Source organism: Botryllus schlosseri, chromosome 2 (genome assembly GCF_051294905.1).
Source record: "Botryllus schlosseri isolate E-star chromosome 2, Bs_hap1, whole genome shotgun sequence".
Taxonomy (NCBI): Eukaryota; Metazoa; Chordata; class Ascidiacea; order Stolidobranchia; family Styelidae; genus Botryllus; species Botryllus schlosseri.
In genome coordinates, this window is record NC_137237.1 from 3,338,725 (window position 1) to 3,358,386 (window position 19,662).

Sequence of the window (19,662 nt, forward strand, 5' to 3'; positions counted from 1 at the left end):
AAACGTTTGCTCTAAATATCCAGCTTTCCGTTTGTGAATATTTATTGACTCTCTGCTGTGAGCTTGACTCGCAATCACACAACACCAACAGCGAAATACACTACAAGTACGTAGTCAGCGAATGATGCTTATTCTAACCAATCAATGAAATTCATATCGTAGTCTGATGTAAAATATCTAGCAGGCGTACGTGGTCAATCTTGATTTCATACGCTTATTGCATCATAAAAACCAAATTCGTGCGATTGGAGTGTATTTACTACTGCTGTATAACTTGTTAGTGGGGTAATATAGGTTGAGAAGTAGAGAAACCCGTTTTACACTCTTCTTAATATCAGCGTAGCAATACTCAGACGCCGAATACATTATACGGTCTGGCCTAGACCGTCAAAGCGTATAAGCTTATATTCCCTTGCAAGTCCTCGTCGAAATTCTTGGCAAAGCGACGATTTTAATGGGATTATTATATCATTTGATTGCCCCAGTTGATACATATGGCGGGGTTTTAAACGACAGTATGTACTTCAGCATTGTTGCATTATGTGGCCCGAGTAATCGCTTAGGTATCGTAGGCTATCACCTCACTGAAATGTTGGAATTAGCAATATGACGTCACGTGACGTCATGAGGTTCACGTTCGCGTTCACGCTGAACCTTTCAAAACTGTTCGCGTTCACAAGAACCTGCACCTTTCAGAGCACATACCATCCCTAGTGGATAGCTATGACGTTATTTGTAATTCGAGGTTGTAGCCTAATTTAGCATGCAACGTCCACTACAGTTCGCGCCGTAGATCAGGAAGATAATGTGTATTTGAAAACTGCGTTATTGTCATATGGGCGTGGGCTTCGTTATGTCTGCTATTCTCTTTGACCAATCAACGTATCGTGCAATCCAAGATTCCGAGTCGGGTACATCCAATTCGCGAGTGATATTGGTCGCCGGCAGGACGGTATATATTTATTTTGCCACGAGAATAATTAGTCTGGCCGTGCTGAAAATTTACCAACAAGTTGCTACAATTTTGGTCAATTCAGTACAAAAATAAATTTTTGGCAAAGAGCGATATCTTATACCCAAAATAGTCATATATGGCTTGATAGCCATAGGTTCCCGACCACTGGTCTAGGCCCTAGAGCCAAGGGCTCCATGAACCAGTCTCAGAGTCCCGAACGATCACAGCTTACGCTGTCGAAGTAGTAGTAGAAGATTAATCTAAGTAGCAATGTGTCTCTGTTTCTTAGACGGCTCGATGCTTACGTTGCGCAGTGCTCACATGTACCAACCCTCTTGTATGATTTAAATCGAACAAATATAGTTTGTGCGTGTAAATTCTCACCGATGTGTAGATGGGTAGTGTAGGTTATTGTACCATATCAATTTGTTTCAACTACTCGAAGCTTCGTATTAGGTCCAATATTTTGGGTGATAATAACTGACTGTAGCATGTAGCTGTACAGTTACTCACGTATTTTATTACCAGTTCTACGTGTGCGTGAGGGATACAACGTTTGTTTGCATATATATTTAACTAAATATTCGTTATTTGATTTAAGATAAATGATCAATTATTCCGTCTTTCACACAGATAGAAGAATGTAATGAGTTTGAATCATCACTCATACTTCGAAAATCCAATTTTACTTGAATTGGGACTTGACTCGTGACTTGACTTGACTTGACTCGACTTGACTCGAGTCAACTCCAAACATAGAGTGACTTGACTTGACTCGAGTCACCTTTGAAAATCGATTGACTTGACTTGACTCGAGTCAAAATGTACAATGACTCGTGACTCGAAGGTAGCGACTTGATCCCAACACTGCCTACAGGACAAATAACATCCATCAGAGAAAAATTATTTTTCCAGTGAAGAAATACCAATTTTGAATCATGTGCTTATTTAAGTTTATTACGTTTATGCGTTTCAATATCTTTTGACTATATAGCGGACAAGAGGTAACAAAATATCAACATGTAATGAAGTAATTTTACTAACGGGCACGCCCGAACATGTTTAATTATTAATTACGTGGCCTTCATTTTCCAAGACAACAGCTCACTCAGAGCTACTGGTAAATCTTATTATGTGGGCTGAGAGGATAAGACATATAAATGAAATTACCACCTGTTCATTCGTGCATTAAAGAAAATTTTGGCGCCGAGGGCAACCAGGCCACACAAACTTTGCTGACCATCGAAATCACGCGACGGGATTTTTGAGAGCAAAGCCCCCAGACGTTTTTTTCATCACGCTGTGGTTGCCCAAGCCCCTCGTTTTTAGGGGAACTGACGAAGTGCTGTTACGTAGGGTTATCATATTTTGGAATCGGGAAAGGAGGCCCCATTTGCAAACTTTTCAGTCTTGCAATACGTTAGTAAAATCCGGTAGAAATGGTAAATTTACCACAAAATTGCGGTTGGTTGACTAAAAGAAGGGTCAACTTTCAGGCTCAACTCCCGAAATACAGTTTTTCTTCTAAATTTTCCGTTGGTTGAGTAAAAAAAATTCGTTGCTTACGTTCGAACCACGGTTTCCTGTTTAGCATCATTTATGCCCATTTTCACTCGAAAATATCGACCATCTTAGATCTAAAAGCTGTCAAGGAGGACGAATTGCCATAAAGGAGGACATTTAGGCGTCGTCGAGGGATATTTTCAAAAATCTGAAAAACGAGAATAATATGGGGGTGGGGGCGCTAGAGCACGATCATTTTTGAAAGGGGGCGCAGGATGATAAAAGGTTAAGAACCACTGTTATACACGGACTCAAATGTGGGAATACTCTACGCGACTTATAGAATCAACAGAGCTTATATCATCATTGCCATAATTGGATAGTATAGTAATTTGCCGTGTGAATATCCTAACACAAACTATATTTAGTCACCAACACCAGACAAACTCTTCCTAAAATATTTCACATTAGCAAAAAAGCATATCCCAGTTTAGATCATGACGACAAGTTCGATTTTCGTATGTTCACACCCTATCAAAAATGATGGCTTTTTGCACCAATGCGTCTTTTATTGGATAAATTAAGTCTACAATAATCGACAGACGGTAGAAGCTTTTCACATATTCTTATTGGACGTCTTATAAGATGTTGCTGTTTGGACAGATGAAGTCTACATTCAAGAATCGTGGAGGCTCATACGAAGACGTCCCTCTGCCAAACTGCTTCCCGCCACCTCCTAGCGCGCAGGAAAGCACGCCAATCTTGAGGCAAGAATCGCATGTTGCCAATAACGAGTCCTGCAGCAGAGAAAGCATCGGAGACCAAGCGATCCAAACCACCGAAAGCAAACTCCCAGCCGCTGACGAAGATGATGACGGACTCTATGATAAACTGAACGGACATTTGACCCAGGAAGCTGCCTACGCGAGTCGTAGCTCGCTTGATTCAGATCGATCAGAAAGCATTCCCATTCCGGCAGGAAAACCAGAAGCGACCATGTACGAAGACGTAAGTGAAGTACTCAAGGATGCAAGAGATTATAAATATACAAAAATCGTACCGAAAAAATCAGCGTCTGATAAAGACAATCCAGAGGAGGTTTTGTATGATCAAGTAAACAGGGAGTGAACCCCATTCTTCATGCCTTTATCTCTTGTGGACGTATATTGACTATTATTTTACGATGCAGTTCAATTGGGGGCAGGGAAGTAGGAATAAATGAACGGTAGCCAATTGATAGTGGCGCAGTATGCGGAGAACAATACTACCGTGGTTGCGTATAGCTGTGTTGGCATTTCACAGCACTCGTTTTTCATGTATTCCATCTCACTATCCGATTGTTATCAGCATTTGATTTTCATTACCAAACTTCGAAGTACGGTACATCGATATCTTCTTCGTGTTAATAAATGTTAATAAAAAGGTGGAGCCAAACATGGTCTCTACAGCAGTATATATGCCTACCCAATAAGCTGTGATACATCGGTGACGTCGGGTCAGGGGAGGCAAGTGAGGAAGTACTTCACCTGTCGTCAGGATGAGTGAACGAAAATTGTGAAACCGCCAATTGCTATTAGTATTTTCAATCGATGTTCCTGAATGACAAGATTCTGAACATTTTTCTCCCAAAATCGCACAATTTGCACATTTATTGTTTGAAAATAAAGCGCGAAACGAGAGGTAAGGCACCGACGACGGGCCAGGCCTCGCCATTGATAACGCCATTTATCGTAAATAGCTTAGAATTTATTGTAGCTGATATAAATCGAATGTAACTGTAAAGATTCCGAAAAGCTTCTCAACTCTCAAATTATGCGGCAGTGACATATAACGTTGCCCTTCACGCCTACATTTCATCGCCGGTACTACAGAGCTATTTACCAACCATGCAAGAACGTGGATAGTAGGGATGGTGTGAACGTGCGGTTCACGTTCGCGTTTTGTGTGTGAACCTCGAAAATGTTGAGGTTCACGCTCACAAACGAACCTTGGTAGGTTCTAGGTTCGGCACTGTGAACGTTATTCATAGATTACTATTTTTCACGTCATTATAACATCTTTGGTTGAAATTATTTGCATGTCAACTTCGCACCACTATGCATGGCGCTGGCAGCATTAAAAAAAATCAACACCAAACGGGCATGCATCTTGACAATCTCAAACTTTTACTTGCTTTGTTACAAACGTTTGCTCTAAATATCCAGCTTTCCGTTTGTGAATATTTATTGACTCTCTGCTGTGAGCTTGACTCGCAATCACACAACACCAACAGCGAAATACACTACAAGTACGTAGTCAGCGAATGATGCTTATTCTAACCAATCAATGAAATTCATATCGTAGTCTGATGTAAAATATCTAGCAAGCGTACGGGGTCAATCTTGATTTCATACGCTTATTGCATCATAAAAACCAAATTCGTGCGATTGGAGTGTATTTACTACTGCTGTATAACTTGTTAGTGGGGTAATATAGGTAAGAAGTAGAGAAACCCGTTTTACACTTTTCTTAATATCAGCGTAGCAATACTCAGACGCCGAATACATCATATGGTCTGGCCTAGACCGTCAAGGCGTATAAGCTTATATTCCCTTGCAAGTCCTCGTCGAAATTCTTGGCAAAGCGACGATTTTAATGGGATTATTATATCATTTGATTGCCCCAGTTGATACATATGGCGGCATTTAAAACGACAGTATGTACTTCAGCATTGTTGCATTATGTGGCCCGAGTAATCGCTTAGGTATCGTAGGCTATCACCTCACTGAAATGTTGGAATTAGCAATATGACGTCACGTGACGTCATGAGGTTCACGTTCGCGTTCACACTGAACCTTTCAAAACTGTTCGCGTTGACAAGAACCTGCACCTTTCAGAGTACATACCATCCCTAGTGGATAGCTATGACGTTATTTGTAATTCGAGGTTGTAGCCTAATTAAGAATGCAACGTCAACTACAGTTCGCGCCGTAAATCAGGAAGATATGTGTATTTGAAAACTTCGTTATTGTCATATGGGCGTGGGCTTCGCTATGTCTGCTATTCTCTTTGACCAATCAACGTATCGTGCAATCCAAGATTCCAAGTCGGGTACATCAAATTCGCGAGTGATATTGGTCGCCGGCACGACAGTATATATTTATTTTGCCACGAGAATAATTAGTCTGGCCGTGCTGAAAATTTACCAACAAGTTGCTGCAATTTTGGTCAATTCAGTACAAAAATAAATTTTTGGCAAAGAGCGATATCTTATACCCAAAATAGCCATATATGGCTTGATAGCCATAGGTTCCCGACCACTGCTGGTCTAGGCCCTAGAGCCAAGGGTTCCATGAACCAGTCTCAGAGTCCCGCAGAGGTCAAGACACACGCTCAACTCATACATATGATCCGTGATGATACGGCCGTTTTGCTCATATCATGGGTTGCAGGTAATACTGACTCCCGATTGATAGTCGAATTGAGACTGTTGTGGTAGCACATCGTGCGCAGTGGCGTACACTGGGAGGTTGGGAATTTGAAATCGAAACCCAGTCCATCGGAAAACAATCTTATCTCAAGTATGGCTCATTTATAATTAAGCAATTGGTATCACGCTGTTGCGTTTTGACCGAAGAATAACGGTCCCATTGTCGCAGGTGGGGGCTCGCATTTCTTAGCTTGTATCTGTGAGAGGGAAATGATTTGCAGTAAATGTTAATTATACTAATTTCGTTTTCAATGAAAATTTCATTTTAATGGTTTTGTTCTTTTAACACTCTGATGATGCACAGGTCATTTTGTGAAGCAGTGATCTATAGTTATGTATTAGATGTGTATTGTGGTAAATTTTTGTTTTATGACTCTATGGGGGCTCCGCGAAGGCTTGCAGATTAGCGTAAGTGTTACTCGGGTTAGTAAAGGTTAGACTGTGATTATTGTGCGAGTATCAACTCTCCTTATTCAGCACGCGACTGATAATATTGTGCAATGTGCAGCATGGAGCGATTGGACTTATTGTGTTGCGGACACTGCCGTTATTGATCACGTAGTCACTCTCATTATTGTGCACGCAGCGAGTGACCTTATTGTTCAATCACTGTCATTATTGATCACGTATAACGACCATCCGCATTGTGCACGCGACCGTTTTATTGTGCAGTGCACGCATCGCCCTTATTGATTACGTGGCGACTCTGTTCATTGTGCACGCGAAGGATTTAATTGTACACGCGACAGGTCTTATTGTACATACGATTGTCCGTATTTACACGGAGAAACTGCTTTTATTGAAGCGCATCTTCAGATCTAGGATCTACATCCATAATTGGATACGGAATTTCAATGCATGAAACACTAAAATTTTGATGTTGGGAGGACTGTAGGAAAGAATAAATGAAATAGGAAAAAACATATTTGAAATCTAGTGCAGATTTGTAATTTATGAGCGGACTGATGCTATTGTGACTGTCCGCAATATGCGCTGAATCGCACAAACCCTCCACTCATGAACAGATGATAAAACGACCGTAGGCTACTGCCCAGCACACTTTGAATTGGTTATTCGATGCTCATTCCACCAGATCAGTGCTCTCTAACCTGTGGGATTGTACGGAATGTACGCACTTGTGCGGATGACAAACGCAGCGCGGATGAATATCGCGCATATAGTTCTGGCTTTTCTGACGTCGCATAATTCAGTTAACCTTTGATAGAAAATGTCACTACAGTGGCTTCCTAACGTTTGTCGTTTGTACATCTCCGAGGCCACCGTGTTGGGTACTATAGCGAATACGAAAGACACGCAGAAAAGTCGTTTCTTGGTCATGAAAATGTGCCGAACTTTGTACACGCAAATTCGCGAGCATTTACGGCAAGATTTGTCCGACATTGGTTTCTCCGGAAAACACCGTCGGGGACCGTTTAGATCAGGGGTGGGCAAACTTTTGAGCTTGCGGGCCGCATTCAACATCTGAATCCATTCGCGGGCCGCACTATATAAAATTGGGTTTATAAACCAAAACGCAATATTGATATTTGATTGTATAGTGGGGACATGGAGATAATATATATGCTTATTTGAAACAAGCCAAACATTGCTTTGATGATATCGTACACGCGTCAGAAACATAGCGGCGAGATTTAATTGACTGGTTGACCTCAATAACCAATTTGTCAAAACTATAGAGATGAACGTCGGTTGGCCCGATTCTTAGAACATGATTGAAATTTGAATCTGTGAGCAGCGATCTGTTCATATATTTACTAATTCCACTTTTGGTTCAGTTCCAGGACACACAATGCTGACAGCATCATAACCATGTAAGCTTCAAACACGCTTCTACTATGTGTAGATAAAATATAAATACCCCCATTCTACGTATACGGACAACGAATCTACTTAAGACACGGCCGAATCATTTTTTATAAGCGCATCACTGAAATAATTAAAAATGGAGTATCCAATCTGAAATCCCACTGGTGATTCAAATTAGGTCAATCTCGTTGCAGCTATCCCGCTGTGATATTAAGTATTTACGTTAGATCAGTGGTTCTTAAACTTTTTAAGACACGCCTCCACCTTATGATGGTGAAAGATTTCGCTCCCCCTTATCGTCATATCACAAAATGCAACCAGGATGCTAGCAAACCTAACGGGTAGTTTCATGGCATGGACGGTTACGACTGTGGATGAGAGATTTTTACATATGTAATTCAGACTAATTAAAGACCAATAACCGTGAATTGGATGTAAACCGCGGGGAGCGCGAAACATTTTTTCAGTTGAGCTCTGCTTTGCGCCCCTCTTTCTGATGCTCTCAACCCCCAAGGTGGGCACGCCCACCAGTTTGAGAACCACTATCTTAGATTATCATGGTGAAATATACTAAGAAAAATTTAATTAAGTCCCTGCACTAATTCGATTTTTAGTACGCATTTAATCAATATTAAAAAAAAGTTTCTATAGACTCTCGCGGGCCGCACAGAACAGTGTTGCGGGCCGCATGCAGCCCGCGGGCCGTAGTTTGCCCACCCCTGGTTTAGATGATTTAGTGTAGGGGTGTGCCACGAGCGGTTGCGGGACTATGAGACACAGGTATTTCGAGGCCAACCCCTGCCTCGCCGGGACACATGAAACATGAGTTTTTTGCCCATATACGGCTGGTCAAGGTCCGGTGCCAAAAAGATCGGCGGCATGAAACTTTGGCTAAAAATGACAGTTGCTGGTTGGCCAAGACTGTGTCCGGTCGTAGAAATGGACGCAACCGAATAGTTCCGTCCGTGCAATATGATTATTATACAGAAATAAAACTGTAGTACAAATGCAGCCGACAGAGCAAAATAACGCAATCCAATTTGAAATGGTGTACGTCGGACATATTTCATTGATCTGCGTTGCATGCAACTACTGTTATCTATGTCTTACATCCCCGTCAAAACGGAGCATACTAATATTAAAAATGCATTCTTTTTGATGTGCTAGTCTTGTTACGGGAGCTTGCGGTTATCGAACTGCTACGAACGTTTAAGTTCGATTTAGCTAAAGAGCCGAACACACGGTATTGTGACTTTCTTTGCTATTCGCATTTCCTCGTGAGGGATAGTTTTTATAAAGACCTGGTCACCCAAGCACCCACCCCAACAACTATTTAACACAAAAGGGGATATTGTGCACTATGGTTGAAATCAGGCAACAAGGGAAGTTGTTTATTTAATGAGGCGCATATTAACCTAAACCGGTAATGCGGTTGGTGCTCTAAAAGACTGAAAAGCACTGCATCAGACGGTTTTAAAAATATCTTGACATTTCTAATTGGATGAAGTATGGGTAATGATTCGTAGTTATTGGCGAATGATACCGAATTATCACCAAGCTCACATATTTGCATCGTGTGATTATGTAGGCCACTGTATTTCTAATGCGTTTTGAATATTGTAGTTTTATTTCTTGATTGCGTGTCTCAACAACTGATCAATATTATATTGCATAAAACTTTTGTATAAAATGAATATATCAACTAGCATCATGACTATAGCAAGCCCATTTATAATAATCAATATATTAGTGTAGTTTCCAGGAAGGTGATATGAATAATCACGTAGTTAGCAATCGTGACTCAGACTTGGTATTTTTTGTTTAATTTTGCGCATGAAGGTAGAATGCTGACGTGTAGAAAAAATTTCAGCGGGTTATATAGTTGGAGATTGTCTGGCAATAATATATTGCAATACGAAGTCCTAAAGGCTGCGCTCTATCTAGATGGTATGATGCTCCAACGCCTTATCTTGTTTATCATGCTCATGATGTGGACCCTGTATTCCGCCGACGCAATAAGACCAAGCTCGAGACGAAGAAGGGCTGGATAAGTACGTCTTTGTGTTCCGTGCTTGGCTTCATCGTCTCTTTGATTTTGTGATTAGGATCTAGGAGTCTTTGCGGTAGTCTAGTCATATAGTGGTTCGCGTCGGGAAATTGGAATCATACAACCTTAGTTCAAATCCAACAAAGGATTAGGATCTGATTGCTCATGCTCACTACATACAGTACTGACGTATTTGCGACATATACTGCCTGTTATGAGTTACAACAGTACATTCGAGTGCTCTGTAAAATTACGTTTGTATATACACTGTACAGGTACTCGCTGCGGCAGGTTTATCAATATATTCCTAATATTTTCAGATACCCATCTCACAGCACCGCATTTTCGTGATCACCAGGAAGACAAAGTGCCGACTATACTTGAGAGGCCTACTTTTTATGAATGTGTACTACATCCATATCGCGTACAAAAAGCATCAGCAATAAATGTACAGAACTTTCGACTTCGGGACATTTTCAATAGTATTACAAATATTTTCGGAATACCGAGCTATAAGCACCAAGTTCAAATGTCGTACTTACGATCAGTGTTTCCCAGGTAGTCAGAAACCGCGTCCAATCTCTGTATAGTATCATCAACAGGCCGATGCGAGGGTTGTTATTATATTGTTATTCATGAGTCTCAAGTGGTATCTGTCGCAGATTCCGGCCCTGTGCGCCACGGACAAAATATGTTATCTAGGAACGGATTTTCATACCATAGGACATGGATATAAAATAATGCGAGGGTACATACTGTGAGGTAAGGTGAGGGGTGCATTGTACATATTTTCATAGGGATAAGACACAATCATAATTTATAGGGAACTTGAATTCAACACCAAGTAGAACTAATTATGATTACAATTTGCTATAGAGCAAGGGTAACTGCAGTCATTTTGCAATTCTTTCTTTATGATATGATGATGATTGGCGAAACTCGTGAAGTCCTGTTAAAAACCACTAAGCCTAATAACCGGACTGTGATTGGTCGATATCCTTGAAAGAAATGTGACTTTGCTATTTGCTGCCTCGCTTATACTGCCAAGTGTCGCTTAATTGCACTGTCGGAATTTGCAAAAATTGTTTATAAGTATCCATAGCTTTGACGTGCAACTTATCTGAAAAGATTTGCAGGTTACTTTTTTAACATTTTTAACCTCAATTGGACTATCGCGGCATACGAAACATTATTGGAAATTACCAGGGTTGCAATGACTCGTGTCACGATTTTCTGATGACTCGACCTGACTCGGGTCATTTTCTCAAAATACGGAAATGACCTGACTCGACTCGAGTGAATCTGTGGTGGGCAAAACCGACATTTCATTTTAATTTCGAAGAATAGTAAAGTAACGACACTATAGGTACTTCGTACATTACTACGGGTACTTGAAAATGCGACCAGAAAATGCTAAAAATTAGGAAAATTAGTCTATCATAAATGTGAACCAGTCGATATCACCACACAGAGCTTTAAAAAGTGCGTTTAACAAGACTTTGACTTTAATGACTCGGACTTGGAGTCGAGTCATAATACCATGACTCGGACTCGATCCTCAACTAGCTGACTTGACTCGAGTCAAACCTATAAAAGTGAGATTGACTTGTGACTCGGAGCCTTGTGACTTGGTTACCACCCTGGAAATTACATATCTGTGAAGTCGTGAGAAACCGACAGCATTTTCACGAAGTACTATGAATTAGTCATGGTCCAAAAAACACCCAATGATCCTTAATATCGTGTAGAAAAGACAATTAATTCTGTGAATTTTCCTCATCATCTGCCATGCTACGAACGCGTCTTCCGTCATAATGAATGATACTCGAATACGATATTCGAATCGAAGCCAAATACACGATGCAGACCGATAGCATTCAGGTATAGTAACATGATAATATCTTGGTAGCAAGTCACACCTTCTTTAGTGATAAGACTTAACACCAAATGGAGCAACAATTTCTATTTACATCGAATCGAAAGTGTTGAAGGGACACTTGCCTAACTTTAGGTCTACCATAGTGGCGAGATAACGTAGTGGCTTAATACATAGCTGCAACACCAATGGATTGCGAGTTCGAGTCCGACCGAGGTCGATTCCAGAATTCCTGTCTTAGTGTTGTAGGCTTATCTAGGCTCCTCCCCGTCATTTCGTCCGCGTATGCGGTGTCTTATAACCAGTGGTGAGATCAAGTCACTACCTTCGAGTCACGAGTCATCTCGAGTCATTGCACATTTTGACTCGAGTCAAGTCAAGTCAACCGTTTTTCAAAGGTGACTCGAGTCAAGTCGAGTCAAGTCAAGTCATGTCACGTGTCAAGTCACGATTCAAGTCACGATTCAAGTCAAATTGAACTTCCGAAGTATGAGTGATGATGCAGAGTCATTACATTTTGCGAACTGGGAGAAGGACAGATTAATTGGCCATTTATCTTGAATAAAATAACGAATATAAAGTTAAATATACATGCAAAAAGGTGTTGTATCGCTCACGCACACGTAGAGATAATAAAACACGTGAGTAACTAGCTACATATGCCACAGTCTGTTGTTATCAGCCAATATAGAGGATCGAATACGAAGCCTCGAGAAGTTGAACAAATTGATGTGGTACAATACGCTGCCCCTTTTACACATCCGTGAGAATATAAACGCATAAACTAAAATCGTTCGATTTAAATCATACAAGAGTGTTGGTAAAGGTGATCACTGCGCATGCGCAATGTAAGCCCCATGAGCCGTACAAGAAACAAAGACACGTTACTATGACATTAATCTACTGCTATACTACGACAACGTAAGCTGTGATCGTTTCATTTGCGGTCAATTTATTGGTTATGTAACAATGAAGGATCAGTGAAACGTACAATCGATGAATGACTGACGGTGGCTCTCCCAAATGACACCGACGTATCGCAAACAACCCAAACATACATAAGATGGGGTGATTTACTCGACATCGTTTACTTAATGACTTGAAATTGACTCGTAAATTTTTGCTCCGAGTCACGAGTCAATCCACATTTTTGAAGTGTCGAGTCAAGTCAAGTCAAGTCATTTTTCCAAAGTGACTCGACTCACGTTAAGTCATTCGAAAAAGTTGACTCGGGTCATCCTAACACTGCTTATAACAGCCTAGAAGCGGGCTTTACTACAAAGTCGGCAGCTACGGAATAAAAATGAAAAATTGGCCTGGTGTAAATGATCATAGTACTCGACAAACACCATGAATACCTCGGAACAAAAGGTCTACTATATTTTCGAAACCGAAAAAGTAAGGCGAAAGTAGAACTGTTCGGCTTGAGTTTGATGATGTTTCACATTTCCTTGGTATATTGTTACTGGCAAAAGTTACAGAAAGAGACACAATAGCAACAAATCAAATTTATATTTTACATTCAGCCCATGAATACTTTGCGGTTCCCTCAACTTTTGCTAGCAAGGACTGATCCTTTATAACGAGATCGTGAAATTGTGTAAATGGATTATGATTGAAATTATATACAGCCGTCAAAGATTCTCGAAACTTATTAAACTGATAGGCTGGCTACAGTAATTGTTTGGACATTAAGACGTCCCCCCAAAATGTCATTCTGACAGTCCAAGCAAGTGGCTCGAACGCCGAAAAGCGGACATTTGGACGTCCGCGAAAGATCATTCACTTTTCCTGAGAAAAGAGGACAAGTAATCGTAAACGAGAACATATATGGTGGGCACTGGGCATACCTAACTTGCTGGTAACCAGGTGATTTTCTACTTTTATATGATATGTTGCAGTAAAACTGCTAGATGACCGAACATCCATATATTGACAGAATCAACCTCCGTTAACATCTAGAATATAGAAGTAGGGGGTTTGCATAACAAACGATTCACGTAGCTAGACTTTTAGGTAACGATGCAGGATTACAGGTGCATATTTCTCAGAATAAAGCCGTTATCCCATGTCGTGGTTATTTGCGTCATCCGACATTACGTTCCTGCATAATATAATAACATCATTGATAATAGCAGTCATTGAAATGTCCGTTTCCTGTTGCCCTGATGAGATATGTTCAAGCTTGAGTTAAAGTCGGGACAGTATGTTATACTGTGTAAGTTCTTGGTAAATTGCGGCACTCTCGCATAAATACAGTTCGTGCAAAGGTTGTAAAAAAGTTAATGGATTAACAGGTCATCGACCCATCACGATTGTAGACATGATTTCTCGTTAAAATTAAGCACCAGTATGTTAGGTCTCGTCTGTCATTAATTAATCGGTCAATACAATTCACTGATAAGTTTTTAACATATGACTATCAGCTCGCATCTCTCAGGATTCTTTTAATAGACCATGTATCATGCACAGGAAAATGTATCGTATTTCATGTACCAATTGATCTGGTATACATGCAGTTTATAACAAATGTCATTGATAAGGTTTATTCTTTCTTCATTTAATTAATCCATCAGGTCATAAGAATTTCGAAAGTCGGGTTTTCCTCGTGCCTTTTTTTATACTGAGTGTAATGTGTAACAATAGAAAAAGTGTGCAAATATTCAATGGAAATTGCGAGGGTGATTTTATCGAGGTTTAGAGTTCTGATGAAAAGGAGTGGTAAATATAGAAATTAGAGTTCTGTATATCACTGATAAAAGTTACATGTGCGCACACCCAAATCAGAACAAATCATAAAACGACAGCGACATACTAATAAGATTGACAACGCCATTATATCGCTGAAACAGTGGCGTTGAAGGACAGTTGATGAAGGCACTCCAATATACAAACCAAGAGTGGAATCCAGAAATCATTATTTTGAAGCGTAATCACCATCCAAGTGTTTCATTTTCGCTATAATCGTTTTGGACGACGTTTTCTCAACACCAATTTCTAACGCATATGATAACATACCACGTCTTCGTGGAATGACAGTCAAGTCGAAGTTGACATCTTCGACATCATCTTATCGATGGTAGTGCTCCCTGCACATGTACCTCGCCAGATATTGTCATTGCGAAGCAAGCATATAGTCGTTCCTGTGTAGGCTACATAGCAGTCGTGCTCTATACTGCCCCTATGACGTTAGTACAGTTACCACGTGGTTTCACTTCCTCTTTTGTGTCTCCCTGCTCTACATATATTGTGTATCGGCTGTACAGAAGTAGGTCTTTTACGCGCAAAGGTCAATATTGAATATACACCGGCCTACTTCTTCAGCTTAAATTACGCTATTACTGCCTTATACGACTCGCTGTCGGTAACCGCACCAAATATGGTTAGCGTTGACGGCTCTGTTCTTTCTTTGTACCTCAACAACTTGCACCAATACTTGCATTCATCGTATATATATTATGATCCACTTAGATAAAATGAACAATTACTGTACTGCAGTGGTTCTCAACCTGGGGCGCGCGCTCCCTTTGGGGGCGCGGGAGCCTCTCAGGGGGGGCGAGAAATTGACAAAGTCTGTATGAATTCTGACTAAGCATGTGTTTTACAACCATTCTGAGAAGACGATTGTTCATTATGAAACTTATTTCGTATTCAAGAAAGCTCGCCAAATTCAAACTCCAGCAGTCGCGATCAACTGAGTATAGGCTGATTTTAACTTCATTTGAGAAAATTTTTGAAATTTTCTTTGAAGATATAGAGCAGCGGTTCTCAACCGGGGGTCCGCGAAGCAATTTCAAGGGGTCCGCGAGACCTGTAAATTTTTAAAATGGTTGATAACCTAATTTTTGTTTTATTTTTTAATTTGAGAAAGCATGGGGTAGTTTCGCACCACAACTGCTAAAACCTCATGACTCATATCATCATAATAATCGTCTGACATGAGCTATCCTAGCGTGGAAAATCATTTTCATTGCCAATTTCCCAATAACCTCCTGACCCAAGCATATTGCTGTTTAGAGACGTTTTGTTGGGGTTGGTGGAAAAAATAAAAATATGGAGATAGTAACGTCAATCAGGGTGACTTCGTAATGTGTGTGCGAAATCTTCTCGATGCGAAGTTGTCAGTCTCATCAAATTAGTGAACAGTCGTTTGAAATAAAAATTTCCGAAGTATTTCCCTGATTTGTCCCAATGCAGGGATTGAAACCTCGCCAGGAAATCCATTTTATCCCGTGATATTAATAACCACTCTTTGAACAGCTTCTTGGAGGTGCAGAACTTCAATATACAATTGAATAGTATATTCATATTGAAATGAACCCGAGTATTTTCGGCGGACACTCGTCATAAATCGGCAATGATATACCTGCTGTTAAAGCTCCGCTATCAGATTTGGCACATTCTTATTGCGGATTCCCTATCTACGAGGCTGGTGTTTTTGATGAACAAGGAGTGTTTCGTTGCTATCAAAGCATTACGCTCCTACCCTGAAATTCATATCACCAGTTATATTGGTATGCAGCCTTGTCCTGTTTTAATGTTCAATTGTTCATTGTCGAAAATGTGTGCTCGTAAATATATATGTAAACCTGAACGTAACAAATCGTTTCATGACAGTCTTTCTCAGGTTGGAAGACTTTGATCCATTATTTTGCGCATAAAATTTGTCTATACATTTTAGATTAGAATTTCTCTTTGACGGTAGAAACTCTCTGCAGGCCGATCAAAATGCCTCGGCCCGCGGTCCGTATGTTGCCCGTGCCTGCGCTAGATGCTGGACGTGATATGTTCATGAAATATATGTTTTTTCATTTGGTGCCATAAATGTTGCGATCACACCAAAAGTATCGTCGGAAGTGTTATGGGTGAATATTGCATTAGCCTCCATCTATCTTTGCGGAAATGGTTTTCGGCACTCCTCGTTCATATCAAAACGCAGACGCGGATTTTCAAGCCACGACCACGTACTCCAAGAAATACAGCACCAAAATTAGCTTTGAAATAATAAAAGTCTACCAATTTCTACATAAATAGCATGTTATTTTCCAGAAAAAAAATTATTTTGCAGTTTATCACAAGCCTACAGTTCATATTTGCACAAGACAGATGAAGGTTGCACCATAATAGAGCTAAAACTTTAGGGGGTCCGCGAGGGTCCGTGACGGTCAAAAGGGGTCCGCGAAGCTAAAAAGGTTGAGAACCACTGATTTAGAGCAATTCCCACGTATAAGTCATTCATTACTTCATACCTTTGGCAGTAGCCTAAAGCTCGGTGTGCTGGTGAGCTGTTGTTAATAGCTGGCGAACTGCACTGCCTAAGACAGACTTAGATGCAATATAGGTTGCCCGGTTTTGCTCTCAATTAGGCTACCCTAAATCAACACAGTTTAATTTAATTACAAAACTAAGCAAATTTAGCATAGCAGTACAGACCGACGCCGTGCTCTCCGTAGTCACTACCATCATTAGGATTAGTCTCAGTGCGACCTGCCCTGAAATAAATTGATGTCCTGTTCAATGTTTTTGAGCCTTTCAAACAAGTTTGGGGAAATTTGTCAGTAATGTTAAAGACTCAACCATTGGAATGCGGATTCAGACTTGGCATAAGACATACCATGTGTACACTATTTTTAGATCAGGGATGGGCAACCTGTGGCCGTAGAAGGGAATTTGTACGGCTGTCGACGCACCTAGTTCAATTAGTATGTGTTGGCGGCCGTCGACATGGAGATTGAAATTACGAATTCACTCCCGAATTTTCTGGAGATTTTAATTAATCTTGAAATTTTATTCGCTCTCCGCGCAATTCAACATTACTTCATTTTCCGATATAGTAGCGCCGTTCTCAATCTGAGCCGGAATCGGAATCGTGTGCTATCACGACAGAAATTTGCTTAATATACATTTGCGCGATTTCAATATATTTCCATTACCGATACCATCGAAAATCTTGATGGGGGGTCAAGAAATAACAGCATGCAACAAAGTGATTAATAACAATTTTCCCACCCGAAGATGCATTATCATTTATATACCTTTGTTTCGAAAGCACTACCTCCATAAAATCTACCGGTGAATCTGATCACATGGGCTGATGAGAAAGGATAAATATTTGATAGTAATATGTGATACTGCTACCATTAATTACCGAATTCCGGGCGACAATAGACAGTCCCAGCAACTATTCATAACATTGCCACTCGCGATTTCGGTGCGCACAAGAGGCCGTTGTGAAAAGTAGAATAGTCCGGAGTTCGCCGGGAAAAGATATGGACAGATTAACATTGATATTTTGCGTCCAATTAGTTCATTACGGCTTATGCTCTGGAATGCGGCCTTAGGCTACATAAGTATTCGAAATGCGGCCGTGATTAGCAAAAAGGTAACCAACCTCTGCATTATATGATGTGCTATTTTTGATATGACGATAACTGCAGGGGGTCAGGGGGCGCAATTGTTTTGACCATCGCCAAGGGGGGCGCATGTCCAAAAAGGTTGAGAACCGCTGCTGTACTGTATTGGACCTAGAACGCAGAGCCTTGATATGGTATACATGACGAGTGATGTGTGGTGCGCTTCGATTGAGAACATGGAAAAACGTATACGTGATACAATATTGATATATACTCCCTAATAAGACAACGTCACATTTCCACTAGTAGAAAGCATGGATGAAGATCGCAATGATGTGGCGGGAAAATAGTATTCGGCAATATGATGGATCACGGTTACATTCTGGCGTCACAAGTACGAGTGTTAGATTGGGTGTCCTGGATCCTTGTCCATAAGACTATATCTATATACACAGGAAGTGCTTTCAATTGTATTACGTACCTGGCCATGCCGGTATAAACTGAGTAAGGACACACGGCGTTAACGCGGACACTTTTCGGAGCATACTCCAACGCCGTCGTCTTTGTGAGCGGGTTGACGGCGGCCTTGGTCATGCAATGAAACAAACAGTTTATGACCTGCGTGCCGGCGCAATAGCTCGATATGTTGACCACATTCTCCTTCTCTTTCAAAAGGTAAGGTTTTGCTTGTTGCGTTATTCGTACCATAGACTTTACGTTGACTTGAAACAGCCAGTTGAAATCGTCCATTTTACCCATCTCGAGATTCCCGGCGCTATTGAGCCCTGCGTTAATGACAAGAATCTCGATTCTCGAGAACCTTGACACAGTCATTTCGATTACCGAATCCACCTTCTGTATAGGCCCGCGAACTCTGCCTTTACAATCAATACATCTTTGGTTCCTTTACTTTTACAAAGCGTAGCAACGACATCAACATTTTCCAAGTTTCGTCCTGTAATAGTGAGAAAGCAACCGTGTTCCGCGAAAGCCAAAGCAGCAGTTTGTTTGTTTGTTTGTTTTTGGGGTATTCATGGTGTTTTTCGACTACTATGGTCATTTACACCAGGTCGATATTATTCTTATTCTCCGTAACTGCAGACTTATAGCACGGCCCACCTCTAGGCTTTTGTAAGACACCGCTGACGCGGATGAGGTGGCGAGGAGGAGTCTAGGTAAACCTCCAACACTTAGGTATCGGAATTAGGAAGTCAACCTCGGTCGAACTCGAACCCGCACCCATTGGTGTTACAGCCGCGGATTATACCACTGCGCTATCTCGCCACCTACAAAAGCAGCAGTGATGAGCGTATATCGATTTCTGAGAATTCGTATCCATCCTACAGCTCGAGTATCTGAGGAACAATCCGTCCAAATCTGAACAATCTGAACCAAAAATCCACTCGAATCCGAATAATGCCGTCCAGAATCCGAATCGAATAACTTTTCCAAAGAATCCTAATTGTATATCTCTGCATAGTATGGTCTTTACAAAGGCGGTTTGGGTTAGCTGAATTAAATTTGCTTGGATCTTTGGCAGAACAACTTTAGAGAGCTACAGGTCCTATCAGAACGTGTTTACTGTCCGTGTTTGTTTGGTTGTCGGACGGACGATTATCAAATGTCCGAAGC

The 19,662-nt window shown here is 40.9% G+C and overlaps 1 protein-coding gene and 1 long non-coding RNA gene across 2 annotated transcripts; one reads left to right on the forward strand and one right to left on the reverse strand.

Moving 5' to 3' along the window:
• The first annotated feature begins 9,511 nt into the window (after window positions 1-9,511).
• Window positions 9,512-10,264, forward strand: LOC145433030 (uncharacterized). The gene is made up of 2 exons (XR_013913035.1): window positions 9,512-9,805; window positions 10,122-10,264. It is a non-coding gene; the product is annotated as an uncharacterized LOC145433030 (long non-coding RNA).
• Window positions 10,265-15,519: 5,255 nt separating this feature from the next.
• Window positions 15,520-19,646, reverse strand: LOC145433031 (oxidoreductase UcpA-like). The gene has a single exon (XM_080309912.1). It carries the CDS (start codon window positions 18,862-18,864, stop codon window positions 18,406-18,408), a length of 459 nt encoding a protein of 152 aa, XP_080166038.1. The 5' UTR covers window positions 18,865-19,646; the 3' UTR covers window positions 15,520-18,405.
• Window positions 19,647-19,662: the final 16 nt, after the last annotated feature.